Source organism: Protopterus annectens, chromosome 13.part0 (genome assembly GCF_019279795.1).
Source record: "Protopterus annectens isolate FY-2018-M chromosome 13.part0, PAN1.0, whole genome shotgun sequence".
Taxonomy (NCBI): domain Eukaryota; kingdom Metazoa; phylum Chordata; order Ceratodontiformes; family Protopteridae; genus Protopterus; species Protopterus annectens.
Window position 1 is genome coordinate 338506663 of NC_056747.1, and position 26016 is coordinate 338532678.

Below are 26016 nucleotides of genomic sequence, written 5' to 3' on the forward strand. Positions count from 1 at the left end.
TCTCTGTCAAGAAGTCAAGTTGCGTATGGTCACTTTTCAGTCCGTCCTGCCACTTCTGTACAGGGGAGAATGGATGTGCTTTGTGGATCTCCAGGACTCCTAAAACCACATTTTGATTTAGACTTTCTCTGAGGTATTTCTGCTTCCGCCTGGGAGCCAATCATTCAGTTCAGGACCCTGCCATTTGGACTCACCACATCCCCACCCCCCACACTCCCCCAATTGTTTACTAAGTGTCTTGCAGTGGTGGCAGCTTTTCCTCTGGTTGCAAGGATTCCAGGTGTTTCCCTATTTAGACGATTGGCTCATCACAGCGACCACAAGTCATAATTTGGAGACTGCTGCTGATTTTTCTGTTTGTTCCCCCATCAGGGCATCGTCAGCCAGGCGAAGTCCAAACTGAAGCCTTTTCAAAATACTGAGTTCATCAGCACTTGGATTGAGAGACGCTCACAAATTGCAGCCCTACCGCAACAAAGGATTTTGATGCTTCGTTAAGTTGCGGATGTCCTGGCAGTTCCTTCTCCACCTGCTCACCTTTTTCCTCAAAGTTCTAGGTTCGATGGCTGCGTCTGATTCTTGCTCCTACAGTGAGATTCCATGTGAGGGTACTTCAGTGGACTCTTCAGGTACAATGGCCAATTTGCAAGCACTCCTAATCCATGTCCATTTGGCTTTGTGTGTGCAGGCATCGTCTTTGTTGGTGGCTTCATACCCCAGATCTTGCTCAGGGCAGAACCTTCACTTAGCCCTCCTTGACAGCTATGGCAATCACAGAAGCTTCCCTGTTAGGTGGAGGGGGGGTGTTTACAGGGTGTCTGTCCAAGGTGTGTGTGGACATGATTAGACGAACTTGCACATAAATGTCTTGGATGAGAGCAGTTCTAACATTGCAAGCCTTTCAAGACTCTCTCCCTTGGGGGATTGTTGCTGTTCTTACTGGCAACATGTCTGTGGTATGGTACATCAAGAAGCAAGGGGGAGCACAATCTTACTTATTTTGCAGAGATACCATGAGTGTGTGGGAATGGCATTTCTCTTCTTGTCGCTTTCTACTTGCAACACACTTACCCAGAGTCTCCAATGTGATAGCAGACCGGCCCAGCAGGCTCATTCTGCATCCCCACAAGTGATCACTCAGCTCGTCAGTAGCATTTCAGATTTTTGGCTTTTGGGGCCAACCTTGCTGCGACCAGTTTGCCTCTCCCCTCAACTACAAGTTGCAGAAAGTAGTTTGCTCTGATCTCTCCAGAGGGGGAGTCACTGAAGGACACACTAGTCCATGATTGGCCTCTAGGTTTCCTGTATGCTTATCCTCCGATTTTTTCCTTTATTCCAAACGTTCTGCAGAAAGCTTTCCGACTGAGGGGGTCCTTGATGATCATTTCCTCTTTTGGACCTAGTCAGGTGTGGTTCCCCTTTCTCAGGTCTCATCTCAAGTATCCCCCCTTGGATACTGGATCCAATTCCAGATTTAATTTCTCATCTGTTTGAACAGACTGTCCCCAGTCTTCAGACTCTACATCTAACAGCATGATTTCTCAGCTTCCCTTCATGATTAGACAGTCCAGGCTTTCTTCCCTTGTGAAGAGAATCATTCTTGCTTCTCACAAGCCTTCTACTAAAAAGGTCTATGGGAGCAAATGGAAGCATTTCACTTTCTGGGCTACAAAATGCAACCTGGACATCTTTAAAGCATCTATACCGGGCATTCTTTTAATGTATTTTTTCTGGAGGAGCTAATTTTTCCACCATCAAAGTGCAACTGGTGGCAATTTCCACTTTTTGTACTGATTCTCCTTCAGCCTTTTCGTCCCGTTTGTGTAAAGTCTTTCTGAAAAAGGTGTGTTTTCTCAGACCTCCCCTTAAGGATACCTCATCTCATAGGTTCATAGGTTGGTACTAGGCTATCGGCCCTAGGGCCTATACAAGCCTAGCCATAACAATTCTCTGGCTATTTCTTCCCCACAGTATTTACTTCCCTGGAGCCCTGTCTAGCAGGGCGACTGATGTGATCCCTGGGGTGAATTTCCTATCTCCCATGCAATCACCAAGGTTCCTTTTGAAGAGGGCCAAGATGTGCTCTGCTCATCATGTATGGGCAGTCTATTCCAGAGTCTTTGAGTCTCTGGGTCAGGAACCTATCCCTCCAGCATGTTGTGTTCATTGTGATGACAAGGTTTAGATCCCTGGAGTGTATGCCTGAGGGATTGGGATTTCTTTAAGTGTAGCATGTCCAACAGCTCTAGGTTTGACATGGCCTTGTATGTTGAGCAGAGATAGCCTCTGAGTAGACTGTGTGACAGTATAGGTGGAGTTTTTTTTAGACTGTCAGCATAGGGTATCTGCTTTAGGCTTGTGATTCTTTGTGAGACATTTCTGCGGCCTTTCCAGTTGATGCAGATGTCTTGAGAGGTACATACCAAACGAGGTGTTGTGTTCTATAGTGGGTCTAATGTGGGATGAGTACAGTGACCTCCTTTTTTCTGGATGAAAATCCCTTAGTGATGGTGTGCCACATAGAAAGATTTCCTGACTGTTGTGGCGATGTGGTTATCGAAGGTGAGACCACTGTCCACCTGTGTCCCCCAAGTCTCATCACACTTTCGGTGTTTAGTGTACTGCCACCTATGTGGTAATTCACGGGTAAATGTTTTTCCTCAAAGGGGATAACTATACATTTCTTGGCATTGAGCTTGAGCCCATGGTTCTAGCACCAAGCATCTGTTTCTGTAAGGACTTTTGTAGAATATCCACATCATTTGGGGATTCACTAATGGCTCCCAGTTTGCAGTCATCTGCAAACTTTGTTAGCCAGTGTCCCTTAGTGTTCTCTTGTACTTCAGAGAAGTAGATGCCAAACAAGAGCGGTCCCAGGACTGAACCCTGAGGTACTCCACTTGTCTGGAGCTGGATTTGGAGTCTGCTACTGTTAAAGTCTGGGTTCTGTCAGTAAGCCAGTTGGAACCCATCGAGTGACGTAAGGATTAATGCCCAGCTTAGCAAGTTTATCTATGATTCCAGAGTGGGGGATAGTGTTGAAGGCCTTGGTGAGGTCCAGATAGGCTGCGTGGACCATCCACAGCCTTGTCCACCGCTCTAGAGACTTCAGGTTGTTCTTCAGTCTCTCACCCAACCCCCCCCCCCCCTTGTGCTCTGCTCACTTTTGTGGTCTAAAGCATTTGTTGTGGAAAACTGCCTTTCTGGTGATGGTTACTTCAGCTAAAAGTTTTTCTGAGCTGCAAGCTGTATTTTCTAACTCCCCTTATATTTTTCGCAGACAGGGTGACATTACGGACTAACCAGTATTTCATGCCGAAGGTAGCTACTGAATCCAATATTAATCGGTCCATTCAGCTTCGTCTTTTTTCCTAGTCACTCTAACCATGGTGAATACTTGCTACATACCCTGGATGTGCACAGACATTTGCGATTTTATCTACACAGAATGAAATTTTTAAAAATCTGACCATTTATAGCTTTCTCCATAAACAGACAAGGTCAAGCAGTTTCTAAGGTCACCATATCTAAATGGATCTCCAGTTGTAGGTTATATAATGAGCAGGGGTAAGGAACTTCCTGGAGTCCCTAAGGCCCATTCTTTACCATAGACCAGGTTTGCACTGCTGTCACTTGGGCCTCACCCCATACCTTTGTGTGTCATTACAAATTGGACATTGTCTCTAGAAACAGGGCAGCCTTTGGTTCCACGGTGCTTTAGCATATCCTTCCTTAGGGTCTCCCAAGGTCTACACAGCAGCTGGGGACTCGGACCCATTCATGATGAATAATGAAACTGGATAACACAGATGCTGTGTTATGGTAAGTACATAATTTTCTATTTGTTTCATATTCATTAGTAGGTAAATCTCTCAACAAATCACTGTGCTTGTTTTCATTTTTGTTAATGTGATAGCTAAATGCAAATTCAACTCACCTGCAAGAATTGTAGCTTTTCTCTGAATGCATAATGTTAAGTTGTCCATCTCGCCTTCATTCTTGCTGGATGGGTTCGGAGACAATCCTCTGCTCCGACTCGGCCAATACTAAAGCTCGAGAGCTAATTCCACCGGCTCGAGGCTCCCCTATATCCCACAATGCTAGGCGGTAACTACCCAGATCTCGTTTGCCGCTATAGCTGACTAGGTGCTTTTCTACCGGCTCAGGCAGGTTAGTCAGACTTTTTACCATAATAGGTATTTCTTAATCCCCTATTGTTTTATACCTTAACCTTTTTAGTTTAATACTTAGATAAATCGACTCCTGTTTTTTGGGTCTATATTCCCTTCCTTTTCTTCCCTTAACTCGTAGGCCTTCGGCCCCTTCCCCCAGTCCTTTAGACTAAATTAGTAGTTTTTTGTTAAGGGCTTGTATGTGTGTTTGTGGCTTTGTGTTGGCCTTAATAATTTGATAATTTTCCTCGGTAGAGGGTGTGTCTGTAGTGTGTTTGTGTGTTGTCATACACTCCTTTCACTATGTCTAAAGACGCTAAGGTCTCAGGCTTCAAGAAGTGTGACTCGTGCTGTCAGAAAATGTCTCTGACAGACTGTCACATTTCTTGTGTGTATTGCCTGGGACCTTTGTACCTGCAGGACTCTTGTGCTGTTTGTCATGGTTTTAGCCCTAGAGTCCTGCAGGAACGCAAGAATAAATTAATCTTGCGGGGCTTATTAAAGCCTGAAGGCCCCCCGACTCGGTCTGTGTCGGGGAAGCCTTCAAAAACTTCCAAACAGTCGGCTCCGGTTTCTAAGTCGACTGCTGGAAAGGTTGTCTGCTTCGACATCGGCTCCAGCCGGAGCCGATGTTTCCAAGCCTCATACGGTTACCTCTGCTCCGGCTGGAGCAGAGGCTGATATAACTGTTGACTCCGATACTCTTATCGGAGCCACAGTCTAGGAAGAGATCTAGATCCCTCTCTATCGGCTCCGTGCACAGGATCCCCTCTTCTTTCTGAATGGAGCCATAAAACTCATTCCTCACGGTATTCCAGGTTATCTGACCACGATTTGCAAAGGGTAGTGAGTAGACTTCTCAAGTCCGAGGCACTGGCCCAAATGCTGCATAGCCCGACTCAGCAGTCTGTGGCTATTTCCGTTCCCCAATACATTCCTCCTCCGACTCCTTTGAGTTCGGAGCCAGGGCTTGTCGGAGCCATGACTGTTGGTGCGTCGGATCCGATACCTTCCATTTTGGCTCGGTCGTCTGCTCCGATCTCCTCCTTGGAGGGATCTCGGCGTCGAGCTTCCCTCGTCGGCTTCGAGGGGGCGAGTGGCATCAGACCCTTGTCCGACCCCGCTCTTTCTCTCGGGGCTTCGGCGCTGGTGAGTTCGGCTCCGACATCGGATTCGGAGCCGTCCCTGTCGGTGCCGGGGGAGGTCCTTGTCTCTTCAGAGCGGGGGCCTCTGGCCTTGCCTGACAGGGGTGCCTTTGAGGTCATGCGGAGCATGCTAGAACCAGGTTCTGCCCCACAGTCGGCTCCTTCAGCCCCCCCTATCTACAGTGCCTGTGGTGATTTCTACTCACCCCCTTGCCTTGGACCACAGAGAGCCAACTCCTCAAGTTTCCCCATTGGGAATTTCCTCCTCTTCCGAGGCCTCTCCTGACCTGGTAGGAGATCCCCCTAGGAAGAGGCAGTGCAAGAGGAAGCACATTGACTCCCCTGAGTCTGTCACCTCTGACACTGACTTAGAGGAATCTGAAGGTTCCCCTCGATCCCCCTCTGAGGATGTCTCCTTTGCTGACATCCTTGAGATCCTCAGAGGGGGAACTGGCCAGCCCTTAACCCTTCGGAGGATGAGTCAGTGTATCTTGAGGCGTTTGGCTCTCGCCCTTATACCTCCTGGGTGTCCCCTCCCTTTGACCCCCTTATGGAAGTGGTGGCAAGGAAGGCTTGGATGGCTCCTGATTCTGTGGAACCCACCCCGAGGAGACCATCTAAATTTATTACTGCCCCTAGAGATAAAGATTTTTTATCCAAAGGTGTCCCTGTTGATGCCATGGTGGTGGCTGCAGCCACTAAGGAGTTAGCCAATCCTTCGGTTCCTGTCCATCCTCCTAATAAGGAATCTCGGACCATGGACAGGTACGGCAAGCGGATGTTCTCATCAGCGACCTTTTCAATGTGTTCGCTGAATTACTTATGCCACTTCACTCGTCTCCAGAGAGATTTACTCAATGATATGGGTGAACTGATAAAGGATCCTACAGCTGAGGGGTTCAAAGACACAATGAACTCCCAGGTGGCAACCCTGAATTCCATCATTAACTCCTCCATGTGGCTGGTCTCGTATGCTGCAGATGGGGCGAGTAGAGCCGCAGGCACAGGTGTTGCCTTACGATGTCACGCCTGGATGCGGCTATGCAACTTTGCGGACCCTTTCAAGGCGTCCTTCACCAATTCTTCCTTTGGATCATCCTTGTTTGGTCCACAGGTGAAGGATACATTGACCAGGTGCGAGGTAGAAGCTAAGACACTCTGCCGTAGGAGTCTGTTTTTCTACCCCTTCTAGACCCTATCCCAAAGGTCAGAGGGGAGGAAAGATGTGGTTCCGCAAACCATCCCAGGGAGTCTCATCTGACGCACAAGGTCGATTCCCCTCTAGAGGCAGAGGGGGGAATAATAATAGACGCCGCCCTAGAGGCAGAGGAGGTCCGCAAAATCAGGGTAGCAGAGAAATGTTCTCTGACAAACCCTTTCAGCATCCCTGAGGGGCTGCCCGGCTGTCAACCTTCGGAGGCAGTCGGGGGAAGGTTATCCCTGTACCCAAAAGCCTGGCTTTCCCTTACTCAAGACAAATGGGTACAGTCGATCATATCCAAGGGTTACAGAATTCCCTTTATTCACATCCCATCCCAACCCAAAAGATCCCTTCCAGACGTTCCACCCGGTCTAAGGGAACAAGCAGCATTAGAAATCTCAAAGCTGCTATCAAAAAGAGCTATCCAATCAGTCCCAGCAGACCAGCAAGGATCCGGAATCTACTCCAAATTCTTTTTGGTACCAAAAAAAACAGGGAACTGGAGACCCATACTGGATCTCAGCTACTTAAACAAGTATGTCAGGAAAACAAAATTCCGGATGGTCACGCTGCAGTCCATTCTACCCTTCTTGGGTCAGGACAATTGGATGTGCTTGATAGATCTTTAGGACGCGTACTACCACATCAAGATGAACAGACGCTCCAGGAGATATCTCCGCTTCAGGCTGGGAGCCAGTCACTTCCAGTTCAGGGCCCTGCCCTTTGGTCTCACTACAGCCCCCCCGTGTGTTTACCAAATGCATGGCGGTGGTCGTGGCTCACTTGAGACGTCAAGGATTCCAGGTATTTCCATATTTAGACAACTGGCTCCTTACCGCCGCCACCAGACATCAGCTTCTTCTATCCAGGGACTTCACCATCCAATCTTGCCAAGCTCTAGGCATTTCGATAAATTTCGAAAAATCTGCCTTGTCGCCTTGTCAGTCTATTACCTTTATAGGCGCCACCACCTTAGAGACACTCAATCTTTCAGCCAGACTCAGAGCAGAGAGTGTCAGACATTCGAAAACAAGTTTCCCTTCTCTTACAATGCAACAAAGTCAAAGCCAGACTAGTTTTGAAGGTGTTAGGACCCATGGCAGCAGCTATTCCCCTTCTCCCCTTAGCTTGCTTTCACATGAGGATCCTCCAATGGATGCTGTTTACTCAGTGGTCCTTTCAACAGCTCCCGATGTCCCATACCATATTGATAACTCAATCATGCAAGAATCAACTGTCTTGGTGGATCACATCTCAACTTCTCCGAGGAAGACCCTTCACCCCCCCCCCCAGTCGCCACGTTGACAAGACGCCTCCCTGATCTGGTGGGGGGGCATGATCGGGGCAGGACAGTCCAAGGCACGTGGCAACCTTTCGAATGCCACTTGCACATAAACGTCTTAGAGATGAGAGCAGTGCTTTTAGCGTTACAAGCCCTTCACGACTCTTCCCACTGGGACAATTGCAATTTAGACGGACAACATGTCCGTAGTGTTGGTACATCAACAAACAAGGCGGAACCAGATCATACCCTTTATGTTGAGAGGCACTCAGACTTTGGCAATGGGCGATCTCTTCTCAGCGTTTTCTGATAGCAACGCACATTCCCGGGAAATCCAACGTTATTGCAGACAAGTTGAGCAGGGCAATTCTCATGCCCCACGAGTGGTCTCTAAAGAAATCAGTTCTCGAAGTAGTATTCCTAAGATGGTTCTAGCCTTGCTGCGATCTTTTTGCTACTCACCAAAACAGCAAGTGTCAACTTCTTCACTCTCTTCCCATTACCAGGCCATCCCACCAGAGACTCTCTAGTCCACGATTGGCCCCGGGGACTTCTATATGCCTTTCCCCTGATCTCAACTAATTCAGAAAGCTATCGCTTTGAGAGTGACAATGATCCTCATTGCCCCTTACTGGCCTCGACAGATATGGTTTCCGTTTCTTCATAGTTACCTTTTGGAGCAGCCTTGGCATCTGGACCCAGTACCAGATCTGATAACCCACCAGTCGGGTCAGCTGCACCAATCTTTGCTTTCTCTAAACCTCACAGCGTGGTTTCTCCGATTCCAACCTTAGCCAGGCTTCCCTCAATATCTCGCTCGGTCCGAGATATCTTGATAGCATAAATCTTCTACCCGGAAGATTTATAGTAGCAAATGGAAACGCTTCTCTTTTTGGGCAACATCAAAAAATATAGATGTCCTTCAAGGATGCATCTGCAGTCCTTACAAATGGGTTGTCCTGTCGTCAGGCAGCCCTTTGGTCGGCCGGATTCCAAAGTCTGGGTCTGGCCTCGGCTGGTGTCGCACTTCACCCGACGTCATAGCTGCATGCAGCTTTTCGGGTATAAAGGCATCAGCCGACGCCATTTTCCCCAGTCTTTCTTGCCGCGTGGCGCCCGAAGCAGTAAAGCTTTTTTAAGGGGCGTATTTCTTCTCAAACCTCCAATCAAAGATCCCCTGCCTCAATGGGATTTGAACTTGGTTCTGGCATCCTTAATCCTTCCCCCCTTTGAACCGGCGGCTTCATGTTCTCTGAAGTTGCTTTCTTGGAAGACACTTTTTCTGATGGCTATAACTTCAACGAGAAGGGTATCTGAACTCCATGCTCTGTGCAGTCGTCCTCCTTACTTAGTGTTTCACAAAGATAGAGTATCCCTCCGTACTAATCCATCCTTTTTGCCCAAAGTTTCCTCTCAAGTAAACCTAAACCAAATTATTGATCTCCCCGTTTTTTCCCTAATTATTCAAACAGGTTGGAACAAAAGCTACATTTTTTGGATGTTCATCGCCAACTTAGATATTACTTAGATAGGACTAAATTCAGGAAATCTAATCAATTGTTTGTCTTATGCGGAAGGAAAATTGGGCCTTCCTGTTACTAAAGTATCCCTCTCTAGATGGCTCACCTCTACAATTACCTTCATCTATGAGATAAATCAAAAACTACCCTCAAGACCTAGAGCTCATTCAACTAGGGCATTAGCTACATCCGTAGCTTTTCAGGATAGGCTGCCAATGGATTCCATTTGTGCAGCAGCCACCTGGGCTTCTCATACATTCATTTCACATTACAAATTGGACATGGTTTCCAGAAGCCGTGCCAATTTTGGTTCCACTGTTCTCAAGAGTCTGTTCCGATAGGCCACCCGGGATAAGGTGCTAGGGACGCGGTCCCATCCAGCAAGAATGAAGGCGAGATGGACAACTTAACATTAAGAAGTTATGTACCTACCATAACATTCCATGTTAGTTGTCTTCTCGCCTTCTTTCTTGCGTCCCACCCTCCCCCCAAGCCTGGGCAGACAGACAGGAATTCAGTTTGTGTTCTTCCTCTGGAAGTAGTCATTCCCACACGTTCTTCCACCTCTTTTTCTCCTTTCTTAGGTCTGCGATACCTTTCACGCAGGTTGTTTTGAGGTGGGTTTCCTTACTCTATTCTATGGAGACTAGGGTTGCTTGGTATAGGTATCAAACGAGATCTAAGTAGTTACCGCCTAGCATTGTGGGATATAGGGGAGCCTCGAGCTGGTGGAATTAGCTCTCAAGCTTTAGTATTGGCCGAGTCGGAGCCGAGGAGCGGCTCCGAACCCATCCAGCAAGAAAAGGCGAGAAGAAGACAACTAACATGGAACGTTATGGTAGGTACATAACTTCTTATTTTGGTGTAAGCTGAGCAAAAAGCTGTTATCGTACAAAAAGGAAGTGCATACACAGTTACCCTAGTATGAAAAGAGATGCACTCAGTTTTAGTTTGATTTCTTTGAGGAAATCGTAATTTCCCCTAAAATGTGCTTCTCAGATCTGTGCAGTGTTATGGCAACACAACAGACTTGTTTGCATTAATTACACCATTTTTAAACCCTTGATGTGAAGTCCATTTGTTGGGAACTGAATGGACCTCTTGAAGATGCTGATTATTCAAGACTTAAGTGTTGTGGTTATAGTGTTGTGGTTATAGTGTTCATGTCTGTTATCTGAGGTGTGTTGCACAAGAATATAGACATTCAACTTACTCAAGTATTCAGTCAAGTTTTTCTTGGGGGTTTTGAACATAAAACATTTGTGATTAAAGGATTTAAATTCCTTGTTTATCCTGTTTTTTCTTTCTTTGTCAGGTAAATGGGCCAGATGGTACCTTGCCAAATGGTACAGTAGAAGATGCTGTTGCAAAAGCAAGTCAGCTTTTAGCAGAGCTCAATTTTGAGGAAGATGAGGAAGATACTTACTACACAAAGGACCTTCCTGTCCATGCTTGCAGGTAAACTGTTTGGCAATGTTTGAAAAATTGTGCAAAGCATTGGGGGTGTTTGTGGATACTGCACTTATGATGTGGAGGCTTGGACTTAATTCAGGCTCTAAATTACATAATGGTTTTTGGTTAGTATGATAGGCTTCAGACTTTTATATATTACGTTTAACTGTTTTTTTATTGTATTAAAGGGAACCAAATTCATTACAGCTGCCGCAGGAAATATTAATATAGAAAAGGTAAAGATGGGTGTCTGACCCTCGAGTGATATTTTTTAAATGTCAGTGCATTTATGGTTAGTGTCTTACCTTTGGCCAGCAGATGGACCTTGGTTTTAAGGATACAAGCTGCTGTCTGTTGCTTTTTGCAGATGTCCTTCAAGGATGCATCTGCAGTCCTTACAAATGGGTTGTCCTGTCGTCAGGCAGCCCTTCGGTCGGCTGGATTCCAAAGTCTGGGTCTGGCTTCGGCTGGTGTCGCACTTCACCCGACGTCATAGCTGCAGTTACTCGGGTATAAAGGCATCAGCCGACGCCATCTTCCTCAGTCTTTCTTGCTGCGTGGCGCCCGAAGCAGAAGCTGTTCGCAAGTGCCGGTCGGTCAGATCCAGAGATTACTACTACCGAATACTACTTCGAAGACTTCTAAAAAGCTAAGTACCCCGTTGGGGACTCTTTCTTGCCTCAGCCGATGTCAGAGAAAGTTAATAACTGTTTATCCTGTGGGAAACAAATACCTCATAAAGATTTCCACTCCTGCTGTATACATTGCTTAGGCCCAGACCACGACGTAGCAGCTTGTCTAGCCTGCTCTTCTTTTAACCGGACGCTCAGACGTCGGTCGGAGTTTGCTGAACAAATTTTCGGCTCTGATTTTGCCTACATTATGCCGTCGGATCCTCCGACAGTGCAAATTTCCAAAAAACGAAAAGAAAAGGACCGACACTCGCGGTCCGCGGTCTCTGCCGAAACTGCGATTAAGCAAACCACGAGTGTCTCGGTTTCGGCCGAAACCGAGCAAGCGGTTCTTTCTCCAGCTGAAACCATGCCTTCTACCGAGGCCTCTTCTAACCTGGTAGAATCTGCTTCTGAAAATCAGCCTTCTGTTGCGGTTTCCCAGGATTTATCAGACACAATTCCCCTGGATATTTCAACCCCTGCATGTGGAGCTGCTAGGCCTCCTGCAGCCATGTCTATTAAGGCCTTTGCCAGGGCTAAAGCAGCCAAAGCTTCAAAATCTGTGCCTGCCAAACCCCCCCCACACAGGCCCAGCACTAGCTCTCATATGCTATCTTTGGCTGAGGATTTAATTTCTTTAATTCGTGGTTCCCAGCCAGACAGGTCCTCTCTCCCTCCTCCAGAAAAGAGACCTAGAGCAGAGCCCCCTGAACCAGTATCCACTGATGGTTCCTCTGATGAATCAGAACATTCTGAACTTCCTGAGGCTCCTTATTCTCCTTACGAAGACTCTGATGCTGAAGAGTCCATTCCTTCAGCCTCTCCACCTGAGGAATTTTCCTTTGGGGAAACATTGCATGCTATGAGGGAACAATTTCAGTGGCAGGGCCAAGATTTTTCAGACTCCAGAAAAAGGCTTAGAACCTTTCTACATTTGCCACAACATAGGCCTTTGGCTATACCTCCAGTTCTTTCTGTTGTAGATGATGCATTTAATGATGCTTGCACTGCTCCTGATTCATTACCTCCGGCTCCTGCTAAGCCCGATAGGTTCTACAGGGTCCCGGACACTCACCATCATTTATACAAGGCTCCCTTTGCAGATCCAGAGACCATCGCCCAGGGCCCTAAAGCTGTAGCTGCTACTTCTGCTAAAAACCCCCTCCCCTCAAAGGGAATCCAGGTCCTTAGAGAGATGGGGTAAAAAGTTTACACTTCTGCTACCTTGTCAGCTAGGGCTTTGAACTGCCAATTTCATATGATTCAATATCAAGAGTTTATGCTTGACCAGTTAACTAAAAAGCTTTCCTCTGAAGAATCTTTAGATAAGAAATATGTTCAGGAAATGGTACATAACATACAGCAGGTTAGTAACCATTCTTTAAAATGTGGCTATGATGCACTGGAGGCTTCCTTTAGATCAGCCATGACGGGCACAGTTATCGGGAGACATGCATGGTTGAAAGAACAGGCATTACCAGACCATGTCAAATCAAAGCTTTTGGATGCACCCATGGACAAGGTCAATTTATTTGGTTCCCCTGCTCAGCAGGTGCTAAAAAAGATGGAAGAGAAGGCAAAATCTGTACAAACGGTGAAAGATTTTTTACAGGTTCAACCTCCAAGGTTTAGCAGTAACTGGCCCTCCAAAAATTGGTCCTTTCCAGACTCCTCTCAGGCCCAGAGAGGCAGGAATAGGCGTTCAAGAGGCAGAAACCAATCCAGGGGTGCCTACAGGGGATGCCAATGGCAAGGTAACAACCAGCGAGGCACAGACGCAGCCACCACCACTACAACAACTCAATCAGTGACTTGACAGTGGCGCCGCCTACCAGGGAACAACTAGAAGCACCCTTAGGCGGAAAACTAACATTTTTCTCAAAAAACTGGCACTGCATAACAAGGGAAAAATGGATTTTGCAAACTATAGACCAAGGTTACAGGTTCCATTTCCATACTCTACCAGGGAAGAGAGGAATGCCAAACCTACCACCTTCTCAAAGGACAGAAGCTCTAAAACAAATATCTCAGCTATTAAGAATGAGAGCCGTGGAAAGGGTACCACCTATGGAGCAAGGAAAGGGATTTTACTCCAGACTCTTCCTGGTACCAAGAAAAGAAAGCAAATGGAGACCCATTCTAGACCTGTCCGCTTTAAACACATTCCTTATTGTTCCAAAATTCAAAATGCTGACCCTACAGCAGCTTCTTCCCATGCTGGGCAAGGAGTCTTGGCTGGTAACTCTAGTTCTCAAGGAGGCATACCTGCACGTCCCCATAAGACCAATTTGCAGAAGATACCTCAGATTTCTTGCAGGATCAGAGCATTATCAATTTTCAGCATTGCCCTTTGGCTTATCTACTGCGCCCAGAGTGTTCACGAAATGCTTGGCATCAGTAATTGCTCATTGCAGGCTTCAGGGAATCCAAATTTATCCCTACCTGGACGACTGCCTGATACAAGCGGACAACAAAAGCAAACTAGCAGAAGACTTACAAGGAGTCATTTACCTGCTGCGAGCCTTGGGATATACAGTCAATACAAAAAAGTCAAGGCTGATTCCATCCCAAAGAATAACCTTTCTGGGTGCAGAGCTGGACACATCAAAACAAATGGCATTCCTAACTGCAGAAAAGAAAGAACTACCACCTCTCTACTTCTTGGCATTAACAAAGCAGAACCACCTAACTGCAAGAAAAGTACTGCAAGCTCTAGGCTTCATGGCATCGTGTATAATTCTGGTCCCTCATGCCAGGCTGCATATGAGAAAGCTGCAGTGGTACCTAAGGAATTTGTGGTCCCAGCACAAGCACAGCCTAGAAACCAAAATTCCAATAATCCCATGCCTGAAACAAGAGTTCCTATGGTGGGCTCAGGCCTGTCAATCAAACACAGGATTACCCTTCTGCAACAGCCAACAAAGCCAAACCATCACAACAGATGCCTCAGACCTCGGTTGGGGAGCACACATGCAGGGCAAGTGCATACAAGGCTTATGGACTCAAGAACAGCTGCGCCTACACATAAATCTAAAGGAAATGCTGGCAGTAAAATTGGCAATCCAGTCATTCAGACCATTTCTCCAAGAAGGTCAGTTGATAAGGACAGACAACACCACAGTTATGTGGTACATCAACAAACAGGGGGGCACCCATTCATATCCTCTATGCCGGCTGGCACTGGACCTATGGGATGTGGCCCTGACCTACAACATTCAGTTACAAGCAATCTTTGTACCGGGAAAAGAAAACATTCTAGCAGACATATTAAGCAGAACAACCACAGATGCCCACGAATGGATGCTTCATCCGGACATCTTCAAAGCCATCACAAGGGAATGGGGATTACCACAAATAGACTTGTTTGCATCTCCGGTCAATCACCAGCTAAAGAAATTCTGCACGAGGACGTACCACCCACTTGCTTGGAAGGTGGACTCCCTCTCTTTCAGTTGGAAAAACCTGACAGCATACGCATTCCCACCACTTCCTTTGATGCACAAGGTGCTTCTGAAGATCAAAGAGGACCGTCCCAAGATCATTCTGATGGCTCCAGACTGGCCAAGACAACATTGGTACCCATTGCTGAGGAGCATGTCTCGGGAACAAATATGGACACTACCCCTGATCCCATTATTGTTAACACAGAACAATTACAACATCCTGCATCCAAACCTGAAAACACTGCAGCTAACTGCCTGGAACATTACATAACAGCAATTAACCCAAACTTATCCCAAAGGGTTAAAGACATAATCCTGGAGGCACGCAGACCTTCAACAAGAAAGAATTATGCTGCAAAATGGAAAAGATATTTCATTTGGAGTACTGCAAAGGGAGAAGATGTGACTCTAGTAAACATGGCCAACATCCTGGAGTACTTGGCAGAGCTCTTCCACACAGGCCTGTCCTACTCTTCCATCAAGATACATGCATCAGCTATTTCAGCACAGTATAGCTTGGATCCTCCTGTCTTCTCTCATCCCCTGCTCAGACAATTTCTGAGAGGAATTAAAAATGTGAAACCTCCCAGGAAACCACCATTGCCAGCATGGGACTTGAACTTTGTGCTAGAGAAATTGACACTTCCTCCTTTCGAACCAGCAGCAACAGCAGAATTACAATACTTATCATGGAAGACTGCTTTCCTGCTGGCAATAACCTCAGCAAGAGGGGTCTCTGAACTACAGGCACTAATGGCAGTACAACCCTTCCTAATCTTCCATCAAGATAGAGTGTCTATGAAAACAAATCCTACATTTATGCCTAAGGTGGTATCCAGAGTGTCATTAAACCAGGCTATTCACCTACCTACATTCTTCCCAAACCCACAGAACAAGGGAGAAAGACTTTTGCATACCTTGGATGTACACAGGCAGTTACGCTACTACCTGGACAGGACTAAGTCGAATAGAAAAACTGACCAGCTTCGGGTAGCATATGCCACAGGAAAGGAAGGAAAACCAATTTCGAAACAGACAATCTCCAAATGGATAGGAAATTGCATTAGATTTTGTTACTCCTACCATGGAAAGAAAACTCCAGAGAACATCAGGCCTCACTCCACAAGAGCTACAGCCACTACCACAGCTTTCTTACGAGGAGTGGCTACCAAGGACATTATAGAGGCTGCTACTTGGACCTCCGTGCATACATTTGCCAAGCATTACAATTTACCTTTATACTCTAGATCCCGAGCAGGTTTTGCCACTGCTGTTTTGCAAGGGATCCTAGCTACACCATAATCACTACTCTTCCTCCTCCCCTTGTTTAGCTATGGTATTCTACCCATTTGTAAGGACTGCAGATGCATCCTTGAAGGACATAGTACAGTTTTGTACCTACCATAAATGTAGATGTCAGAGAGGAATGCATCTGCAGTCAGGATTACCCACCCTCCTTCCCCTCTGAGGTACTCCTAGGGTATTTGCCAGCCTTCAGCTAGCTTGGGGAGAATCTATTATGGTGTATTTGTATATATGTGCATACATGCTTATTTTATGTGTTTGCTCTCTCTTATTTGGAGTCATTGGCATTTATCCAAATTTAGCCTTCCAAAAAGGGCACCTGGCATCTGGGGCAAGAAACACTGAGGAAGATGGCGTCGGCTGATGCCTTTATACCCGAGTAACTGCAGCTATGACGTCGGGTGAAGTGCGACACCAGCCGAAGCCAGACCCAGACTTTGGAATCCGGCCGACCGAAGGGCTGCCTGACGACAGGACAACCCATTTGTAAGGACCTCAGATGCATTCCTCTCGGACATCTACATTTATGGTAGGTACAAAACTGTACTTTGTCCGTATTGATACTTTTAAACAGTACATCGGATAAGTGAGTGGAAGGCTGAGAATTTGCTTGCTTTTCTAAGATCCACAAATGTTGTGCACCAACAGGAATTCTGATTCTTTTAATAAAGCTCCATTTTAAATGTGTCTGTGCACTTGACCATGTATGCGTACAGCAGTGCCAAGTACATAAGCAGTACTTGTCCCCACAGCACATCAGATGTTCTTCGTGTTTCACTGTTGCAGTAATCACCTGTGGGTTATCCCTGCTGTGGTAGCCCTCGGCCGGCCTGAATACCAGTCAGTTTTTCTGCGTCGGCTGCTGTTGCTTGCTGACTGATATCTGATCGTCAGTGCTATAAAGGAAGACAGCCGACATCAGTCTTTCTTGCTTTGGAGCCTGTAGCAGAAGCAGTTCACAAGTGTGCCTGTCAGTCGCTACCAGAGTTCGAATTGAAGCTGAAAACGTCTAAAGCTAAGTACCCCATTTGGGATCCTTTTCTCTCACTAATCGATGTCCAAAACAGTTAACAGTTGTCTCGCTTGTGGAATGCAAATACCACACAGAGACTTCCATTGTTGTTTAGGCCCAGACCATGATGTCCCTCGTTGGTTCTGTGCCATCTTTAACATGAGAACCATTCGTCGTAGAGCTCATTTTGTAGCCAGATATTTTCTTCTGTCGTCACATTCCGATATGGCATCAGTCTGCCAACAATCCGTAGACATTCAGAAAAAACGTAAGGATAAAGATAGAGACCACACAAGGCTAAGCCTTCTGACTACTCTACGGCTAAGCAGGTAGTCAGTTCTCTGGAATTCAGTGAGGTGCCTTCGCAGCCCCCTGATGCTTGATTCGATATCTTCACAGGCCTCTACTGAGACCTTTTCGGAGTCCGGTATTCCGCAGAAATCTTCATCTTTCAAGCCTTTGGTTGTGTCTGCCTGTGGGTCTGGAGCCACGACGCAGGCACTGGCTTCTGAGGAGGTCTCTTGCTCTACCGAATCTAGACAAAAAAGTCTCTTCCACCCTCTACCGTTTCTCTCAGAAAGATGGATACTCTTCAGCCTAGAGGCAAGGCCACTCCTAAGAAAGTTATCTCTAGCCATTTTACCCCTGCTCCACCACGCCAAGCTCAAATGCTTAAAATGGACTAGCTTTTCACCCTCATCGGTGGTGGTCAGGCCGTACCTTCTAAAAGGAAGAGACCCTTCCCCTGAAATACTGACAGAACAGGATTCTGAGGAGTCTGATTATTCAGATTTTGAAGAGGAAGAACAACCTCTTACTGCTTATGAGGATTCAGATGCAGAAGATTCCATTCCTTCTGCCTCCACACTAGAACTTTCCTTTGTGAAAACCCTTCACACCCTCTGGGAACATTTCTACTGGGAATCCCAGGACTTCCTCAGGCTAAGAAAAGACTGATGTTAAGTTGTCAATCTCGCCTTCATTCTTGCTGGATGGGTTTGGAGCCGATCCTCTGCTCTGACTCGGCCACTTACTAAAGCTCGAGAGCTTATTTTACCGGCTCGAGGCAACCCTATATCCCATGATGCTAGGCGATAACTCCCCAGATCTCGTTTGCCGCTTTTGCTTGCGAGGTGCGTATTTTTACCGGCTCCTGGTAAGTCTATATATATATATATATATATATATATATATATATATATATATATATAATGTGTGTTCAGTCACCCTTTTGAGTTTATTGAAAAAAACAACTGGGTGAAAAATTGTTAGCAACTACCTTTAACTCTATTACAGTTTTATACCTTCCCTTTTTATCCCTTATATCCCTCCCCCTCCACTCTTAAGTTAGGCCTTAAGCCTGCCCCTTTCTTAAATTTTTCTTGGGGATCCTGTGGAGTGTTTGGGTGTGTCTGTATCCTTAACATTTTTATTTTATAGTTTTTTGTGTGTTTTTCTCTTACCTTTGTGACCCCTCGACACTTATGTCGAAGGAATCTAAGGTCTCAGACTTTAAGAAGTGTGACTCGTGCTGTCAGAAAACTCGTGCTGTCAGAAAATGTCCCTGACAGACGGTCACACTTGTGTTTACTGCCTGGGACACCTGCACCTGCAGGACTCTTGTTCTGTATGTCATGCATTCAGTCCAAGAGTCCTGCAGGAACGCAGGAACAAACTTGTACTGTGGGGCTTGTTAAAGCCCGAGGGCTCCTCGACTAAGTCTGTGTCGGGGAGGCCCTCGAAACCAGCAAAACAGTCGGCTCCAAGTACTAAGCCTTCGGCTGCTGGCTCCTTGTCTGTGCCTAGATCGGCTCCGGCTGGAGCCGATCCCTTTGAGTCACAGGTTCCAGTCTCTGCACCACTCTGTGCCGATACCTCTGAGTCCATGCATTCACTGTCGGCTTTGGTTGGAGCAGACGTGTCCTCGGCTCCTTTGGCTCCATCTAAGAAGAGGTCAAGATCCCCTTCATTGGAGTCCATCCATTCGGCTCCGAGATCTCCCCTGCTCTCGGAGCGGCGCCATTGGAGCCGATCTTCTCGGTCATCCAGACTTTCAGATCACGACCTTGAGAGAGTGGTAAGTAGGCTGTTAGTCTCAGGCATTGACCCAGATCTCTAGCCCGTCTCAGATGGTAGCTATTACGACTCCACCTAATTTTCCTCCTTCGACTCTCTCAGAGTTCGGAGCCGTGACTGTTGTGGCGTCGGAGCAGATACCTCTTCCTTCGGCTCCTTTGTCTTCCGCTCCGATCTCCTCCTTGATGCCTTCATTGGACAGATCCAGGCACCTGATCTCTCTCGTCGGCTCCGATTGGGCGAGTGGCATCGGACCATTGTCCGATCCCGTTCTCTCTCTGAGTGTCGGCGCTGGTGAGCTCGGCCCCGACATCGGCCTCTGAGCCTTCCCTGTCGGTGCGGCCTGGGGTTCCTACCTCTTCGGAGCGGGGGCCCCCTGGCCTTTCTGATAGGGGAGCCTTCGAGGTGATGAGCATACTAGCCCCAGGGCATAGTCAACAGTCAGCTCCATCAGCTCCTCCCAGTACAGTGCCTGCTGATGTCTCTTCCCACTCTCTTGCTCCCGGGATCCAACGCCTCAGGTTTCCCCACTGGGAATTTCTTCCTCTTCCGAGGCTTCTCCTGACCTGTCAGCGGAGCCTCCGCGTAAGAGGACATGTAAGAGGAAGCATGTGGACTCTCCTGAGTCCATTACATCTGACACCGACTTGGATGAGTCTGAGGGATCCCCAAAGTCCCCCTCTGAGGATGTCTCTTTCTCAGACATCCTAGAAATCCTAATGCAGAGGGGGAACTGGTCTTCCCTTAATGCTTCCGAGGACGAGTCGGTGTACCTGGAGGCGTTTGGTTCTCGACCCTCCACCTTCTGGGTGTCTCCGCCTTTCGACCCCCTTATGGAAGCAGTGGCTCGGAAGGCGTGGTCGGCCCTGGATTCGGTGGAACCCACCCCTCAGAGGCCATCTAAATTCATCACAGCACCAGTTGACAAGCAATTCCTAACAAAAGGTGTACCGGCGGATGCCATGGTGGTGGCTGCAGCCACCAAGAAGGGAACTAGCTGATCCTTCAGTACCTATCCATCCTCCTAATAAGGATTCTAGGACCATGGATAGGTACGGTAAGTAGATGTTTTCTTCAGTGACCTTTGCCATGCGGTCACTGAATTACTTGTCACTTCTCCCAACTCTTTGAGAATATCTCTGAAAGCGGGTTAAGTCTTACAGGATCCATCAGCTGCTGGGTCCCAGGATAAAATAAACTCACAGCTTGGAACCCTGAACTCGATTGTTAACTCCTCCATGCATCTAATTTCATATGCAGCCGATGGAGCGAGTAGGGCTGCGGGCACAGGAGTGGCCTTAAGGCGTCACGCCTGGATGCGGCTGTGTAATTTCGCTGACCCTTTCAAGGCGTCCTTCACAAATTCCCCTTTTGATGGTTCTGCTTTGTTCGGACCTCAAGTGAAAGACACCTTGACCAGATGCGAACAAGATGGCAGGACTCTTTCTGCCGTAGGAGTCCGTTTGTCCACCCCTTCAAGACCATACCCTAAGGGTCAGAAGGGTGGGAAAATGTGGTTCCGCAAATCTCAAGGAGTCACGCCTGACGCAAGAGGTCAGTTTACCCCCAGAGGCAGAGGGGGTAACAACAGACGCTGCCCTAGGGGCAGAGGGGGTCCACAGAACCAGGGTAGCAGGGAGCCTCTCTGATGAACCCTTCCAGCATCCCTGAGATGTTGCCCGATTGTCCACCTTCGGAGGCAGTCGGGGGAAGATTGTCGCTGTACCCAATAGCCTGGTTTTCCCTTACTCAAGACAAATGGGTACAGTCGCTCATATCCGAGGGTTACAAAATTCCCTTTATCCAAACCCCAGTTCAGCAAAAGGGAACCCTTCCAGACGTTCCACCCGGTCTAAGGGATCTAGCAGTATCAGAAATATCAAAACTGCTAGCAAAAAGAGCCATCCAGCCAGTCCCAGCAGACCAACTAGGATCCGGAATCTACTCGAGGTTCTTTTTGGTACCGAAAAAGACAGGGGACTGGAGACCAATATTAGATCTCAGCAAACTAAACAAGTTTGTAAAGAGAACAAGATTCCGGATGGTCATGCTACAGTCCATTCTGCCTTTTCTGGGCAAGGACAATTGGATGTGCTCCGTGGACCTTCAGGATGCGTACTATCGCATAAAAATTCACAGGCGCTCCAGAAGGTTTCTCCACTTTCGGCTGGGGGCCAGTCACTACCAGTTCAGAGCCCTGCCCTTTGGTCTCACTACAGCCCCCAGAGTGTTCACCAAATGTATGGCAGCGGTTACGACTCACCTGAGATGGCAAGAATTCCAGGTGTTTCCATATCTAGACGACTGGCTCCTCACTGCCACCACCAGGCATCAGCTTCTCCAAGCCAGAGCTTACACCATTCACATTTGCAGAGGGCTAGGAATCTCTATAAATTTTGAAAAGTCTGCCTTGTCGCCTTGTCAGTCTATTACCTTTATAGGCGCCAACTTGAACACCGTACAACTTTCAGCAAAGTTAACAGATCAAAGGGTCTTAGATATTCAAAACCATGTCCATGTTCTTCAGAGCGACAAAATTCAGGCCAGGTATGTCCTGAAAGTATTGGGTCTTATGGCGGCCGCCATAACACTTCTTCCCCTTGCACGTTTTTACATGCGTCTTCTACAGTGAATGCTTTTCGCCCAATGGTCTTTTCAGCAACTCATGCACCACAAGATCATGATAACTCCAACTTGCAAAAGTCATTTGTCCTGGTGGATATTGTCCACTCAAGTCCGTCAAGGCGCAGACCCTTTGTTCCTCCTGCCCTGGTCGCCACGGTGACATCGGACGCCTCCCTGATCGGGTGGGGGGGGCATTTTCAGGGCAGGATGGTCCATGGCACTTGGCAACCTTTCGAACGCCACCTGCACATAAATGTCCTAGAGATGAGAGCAGTGCTTTTAACGTTGCAAGCCCTCCACGACTCTTTCCCTAGGAACTATTGCAATCCAAACGGACAATATGTCCGTAGTGTGGTATATCAACAAGCAAGGCGGAACCAAGTCCTATCCCCTGTGTCAAGAGGCACTCAGACTTTGGCAATGGGCGATCTCCTCTCAGCGGTTTCTGATAGCAACACATATCCCCTGGAAGTCCATCGTCATAGCGGACAGGTTGAGCAGAGCTATACTCGTGCCACACGAGTGGTCTCTCAATCGGTAGCGGAAGAGATTTTTCAGAAGTGGGGCCTTCCTTGCTGCAATCTTTTTGCTACACCCCAAAACAGCAAATGCCCCGATATCTTCACCCTCTTCCCCCTTCCAGGCCATCCCCTCAGACGCTGTAGTCCAAGATTGGCCTTGGGGACTTCTCTATGCCTTTCCACCCTTTCCTCTAATCCCACAAGTAATTCAGAAAGCAACCACCTTGAGAGCCAAGTTGATTCTCATTGCCCCTTATTGGCCTCAACAGATATGGTTTCTGTTCCTACAACATTATCTTTTGGTACAGCCTTGGCATCTGGACCTAGCTCCAGATCTGTTAACCCATCAGTCGGGACAGCTGCACCAATCCCTACATTCTCTCAACCTCACTGCTTGGTTGCTCTACTTCTGTCCTTAGCCAGGCTTCCTATGATTTCTAATACCGTCCGGGATATCATAGTAGCTTCCCTTAAATCTTCCACCAGAAGGATTTACACTAGTAAATGGAAACGTTTCTCCTTCTGGGCAAAGGCAAGGAATATAGATCCCTTTACTGCCCCAATTCATTCGGTCTTAGACTTCCTAGCCGGAATTTTTCATTCAGGGTCTTCTGCCTCTGCAGTAAAGGTTCAGTTGGCAGCCATATCGAATTTTCATACAGGCTTATCTGACCACATCATCATGTCCAATAAGCTTTGCAAAGCTTTCCTTAAAGGTGTATATTTAAGCCTCCGAACAAAGACCCTCCACCTCAGTGGGATCTTAATTTAGTCTTAACATCCTTGATCTCCTCCCCCCCCCCCCTTGAACCTGCGGTCTCCTGTTCATTGAAATTTCTTTCCTGGAAGACACTCTTCCTAGTCGCCATTACTTCTGCTAGGTGATTATCTGAGCTTCACGCTCTCTGCATTCGTCCTCCCTATTTAATCTTCCATAAAGACAGTTTCTCTAAGGACTAATCCATCCTTCTTACCCAAGGTGCCTTCGCAGACAAATTGAAATCAATCAATTGATCTCCCAGTTTTTTTTCCCAAACTATACTAATAGAGCGGAGCAAAAGCTACATTATCTATATGTTCACCGCCAGCTCCGATACTATTTGGATAGAACCAAACAAATAAGTAAGTCTGATCAACTGTTTTTATCGTACGCAGAAAATAAGAAAGGACTTCCTGTTTCTAAGGTAACCCTATCTAGGTGGCTGTCTTCTGTGATTACATCTATTTATCAACTCAGAGGCAGGGAATTAACTTCTAAGCCAAAAGCCTATTCAGCTAGAGCACTAGCTACATCTACAGCTTTTCAGGCTAGACTACCAATAGACACAATCTGTGCGGCAGCCACATGGGCCTCTCCTCATACCTTTGTTTCGCATTACAAATTGGACATGGCCTCCAGGGACAGAGCAACATTTGGTTCCACCATTCTTAAGAGTCTGTTCCAATGAGCCACCCAGGATGAAGGTGCTAGGGACGCGGTCCCATCCAGCAAGAATGAAGGTGAGATTGACAACTTAACATTGAGAAATTATGTACCTACCATAACGTTCCATGTTAGTTGTCTTCTCTCGCCTTCTTTCTTGCGTCCCACCCACCATCCCCCTAGCCTGGACAGACCGAGAAGATCTTCCCTTCCTTGAGGGGTCCTTTTATTCCCTTGTTCACCATCTAGGTGTCCTAGGATATATATAGTGTAGATAACTATCTTTGGGGGGTTTTATCCCTCTTCCTCCTCCTTCCAGTTGGAGGATTTTGTTTTATTGGCCTATACTAGGTTTTTCAGCTTCCAAACGAGATCTGGGGAGTTATCACCTAGCATCATGGAATATAGGGTTGCCTCGAGCCGGTAAAATAAGCTCTCGAGCTTTAGTAAGTGGCCGAGTCGGAGCCGAGGATCGGCTCCGAACCCATTCAGCAAGAAAGAAGGTGAGAGAAGACAACTAACATGGAACGTTATGGTAGGTACATAACTTCTCATTTTAGACCTGCCCCAGCACAGATAGTTGGTCATCCACCTTATCTTGGAGGTGGTTGATGTCTTCCATGAATCCAGCTTAACTGCTGGCGCCCTCCTGCCTGCTCCCAGAAAACCTGATGGGTACTACAGAGTACCGGACTCTAAATACCTGTACAGAAGTCCTGCTGCAGACCCAGAGGTAATTACACAAGGACCAAAAGGAGCTAAGGCTAGTTCTGCAAAGAATCCTACTCATTCTGACAAGGACTCCAGTGCTCTGGACAGATGGGGTAAAAAAGTATACACCTCTGCAACCATAGCTGTCAGAGCACTCAACTGAGAGTTCCACATGTTAAAATATCAACAACACACTTTGGAACTATTAAAATAAGATTTCTGCCTTTCCTAACTGCCAGTTCGCAAGAGCTAGCAGATTTACTGCACTCTACTTGTCAAGTGACTAAACAGTCTTTACACTGTGGATATTACTCCCTAGAAGCCTCAAGCAGGGCAGCAGTGTCAGGATCTGTCATTTGAAGACATGGATGGTTGAAGGAGCAATCTCTCCCTGTTCACGTCAAATATAAATTAGGTGATGTACCATTGGATAAGGACCAGTTGTTTGGAGAAAAAGCAGAAGAGGTACTTCAGATAGAAGACTAAGCAAAATCTATGCATACAATAAAAGATTTCTTTCAGATACAACCTCCTAGGTTCAGCATGAATTTTCCCTCAAAACACTGGTCCTTTCTTGCAGACGGGGCAAGGTAAGCCCTGCAAGGACAGACCACCTAGACTCCTATCCCAGGGCCAGCAGAGAACCAAACAGTGGATCACTTCCACTCCCAAAGACAGGGAGTTCTAAGCCATCCCTGTATAGCAAAAACTCTCAAAACTCCCAGTCCTCCCTCTGCCCTCCTTTCACTCACCAAAAGCTAGGAGGAGGGCTCTCCCCTCTGCAGAGAGAAGTGGCTTTCTGTAACAAAGGACCAGTGGGTCATAAAGAGTTTCCTTAGGGATACAAATTTTCCTTCAACGAACTCCCAATTCCAAGGGAGTACCCAGGCCTATCTCCAAATTAGTGGGCAGAGTTATTGAAACCAGTCCAAACTGTCCTATCCCAAGGGGTAGTAGAACCTGTCCCCTCCGATCACAGGCAACTGCTTTTATTCCAGACTATTCCTTTTTCCAAGAAAAGAGGGCACTTGATGTCCCATCCTGGATCTTTCCATTCTGAACACCTTCCTGGTGGTCCCCAAATACAAAATGCTAACTTTGCAGCAGCTGCTGCGTATGCTGACAAGGAATGCTTGGTTAGTTACCCTAGATCTAAAAGATGCCTACCTCCACATCTTCGTAAGGGAATCCTGAAGGAAATTCCTTCACTTCAGAGCAGGCTCACAACACTTTCAGTTCTCTGCGCTACCCTTTGGCTTATCTACTGGTCCCAGTGTATTCACCAAATGGTTATCCCTGGCCATAGCCTTTTGCAGACAGAAAAATATACAAATTTACCCTTATCTGGATGACTGCCTCATTCAGGCAGAGTGCAAAGAAAAGCTCCTCAAGGACCTCCTCTTTGTCAAAACCCTCATCTCCTTAGGGTACACCATCAAAGAGAAAAAAGCAAG

At 47.1% G+C, this 26016-nt stretch overlaps 1 protein-coding gene across 1 annotated transcript in view; it reads left to right on the plus strand.

Annotated features, from left to right (window-relative positions):
• Window positions 1-26016, plus strand: part of UPF1 (UPF1 RNA helicase and ATPase) — a 3097516-nt gene that overhangs the window by 70398 nt on the left and 3001102 nt on the right. The window contains exon 2 of the mRNA XM_044054826.1: window positions 10636-10778. Within this exon, the coding sequence (XP_043910761.1) occupies window positions 10636-10778 (143 nt within the window). The remainder of the gene's footprint in view (window positions 1-10635; window positions 10779-26016) is intronic.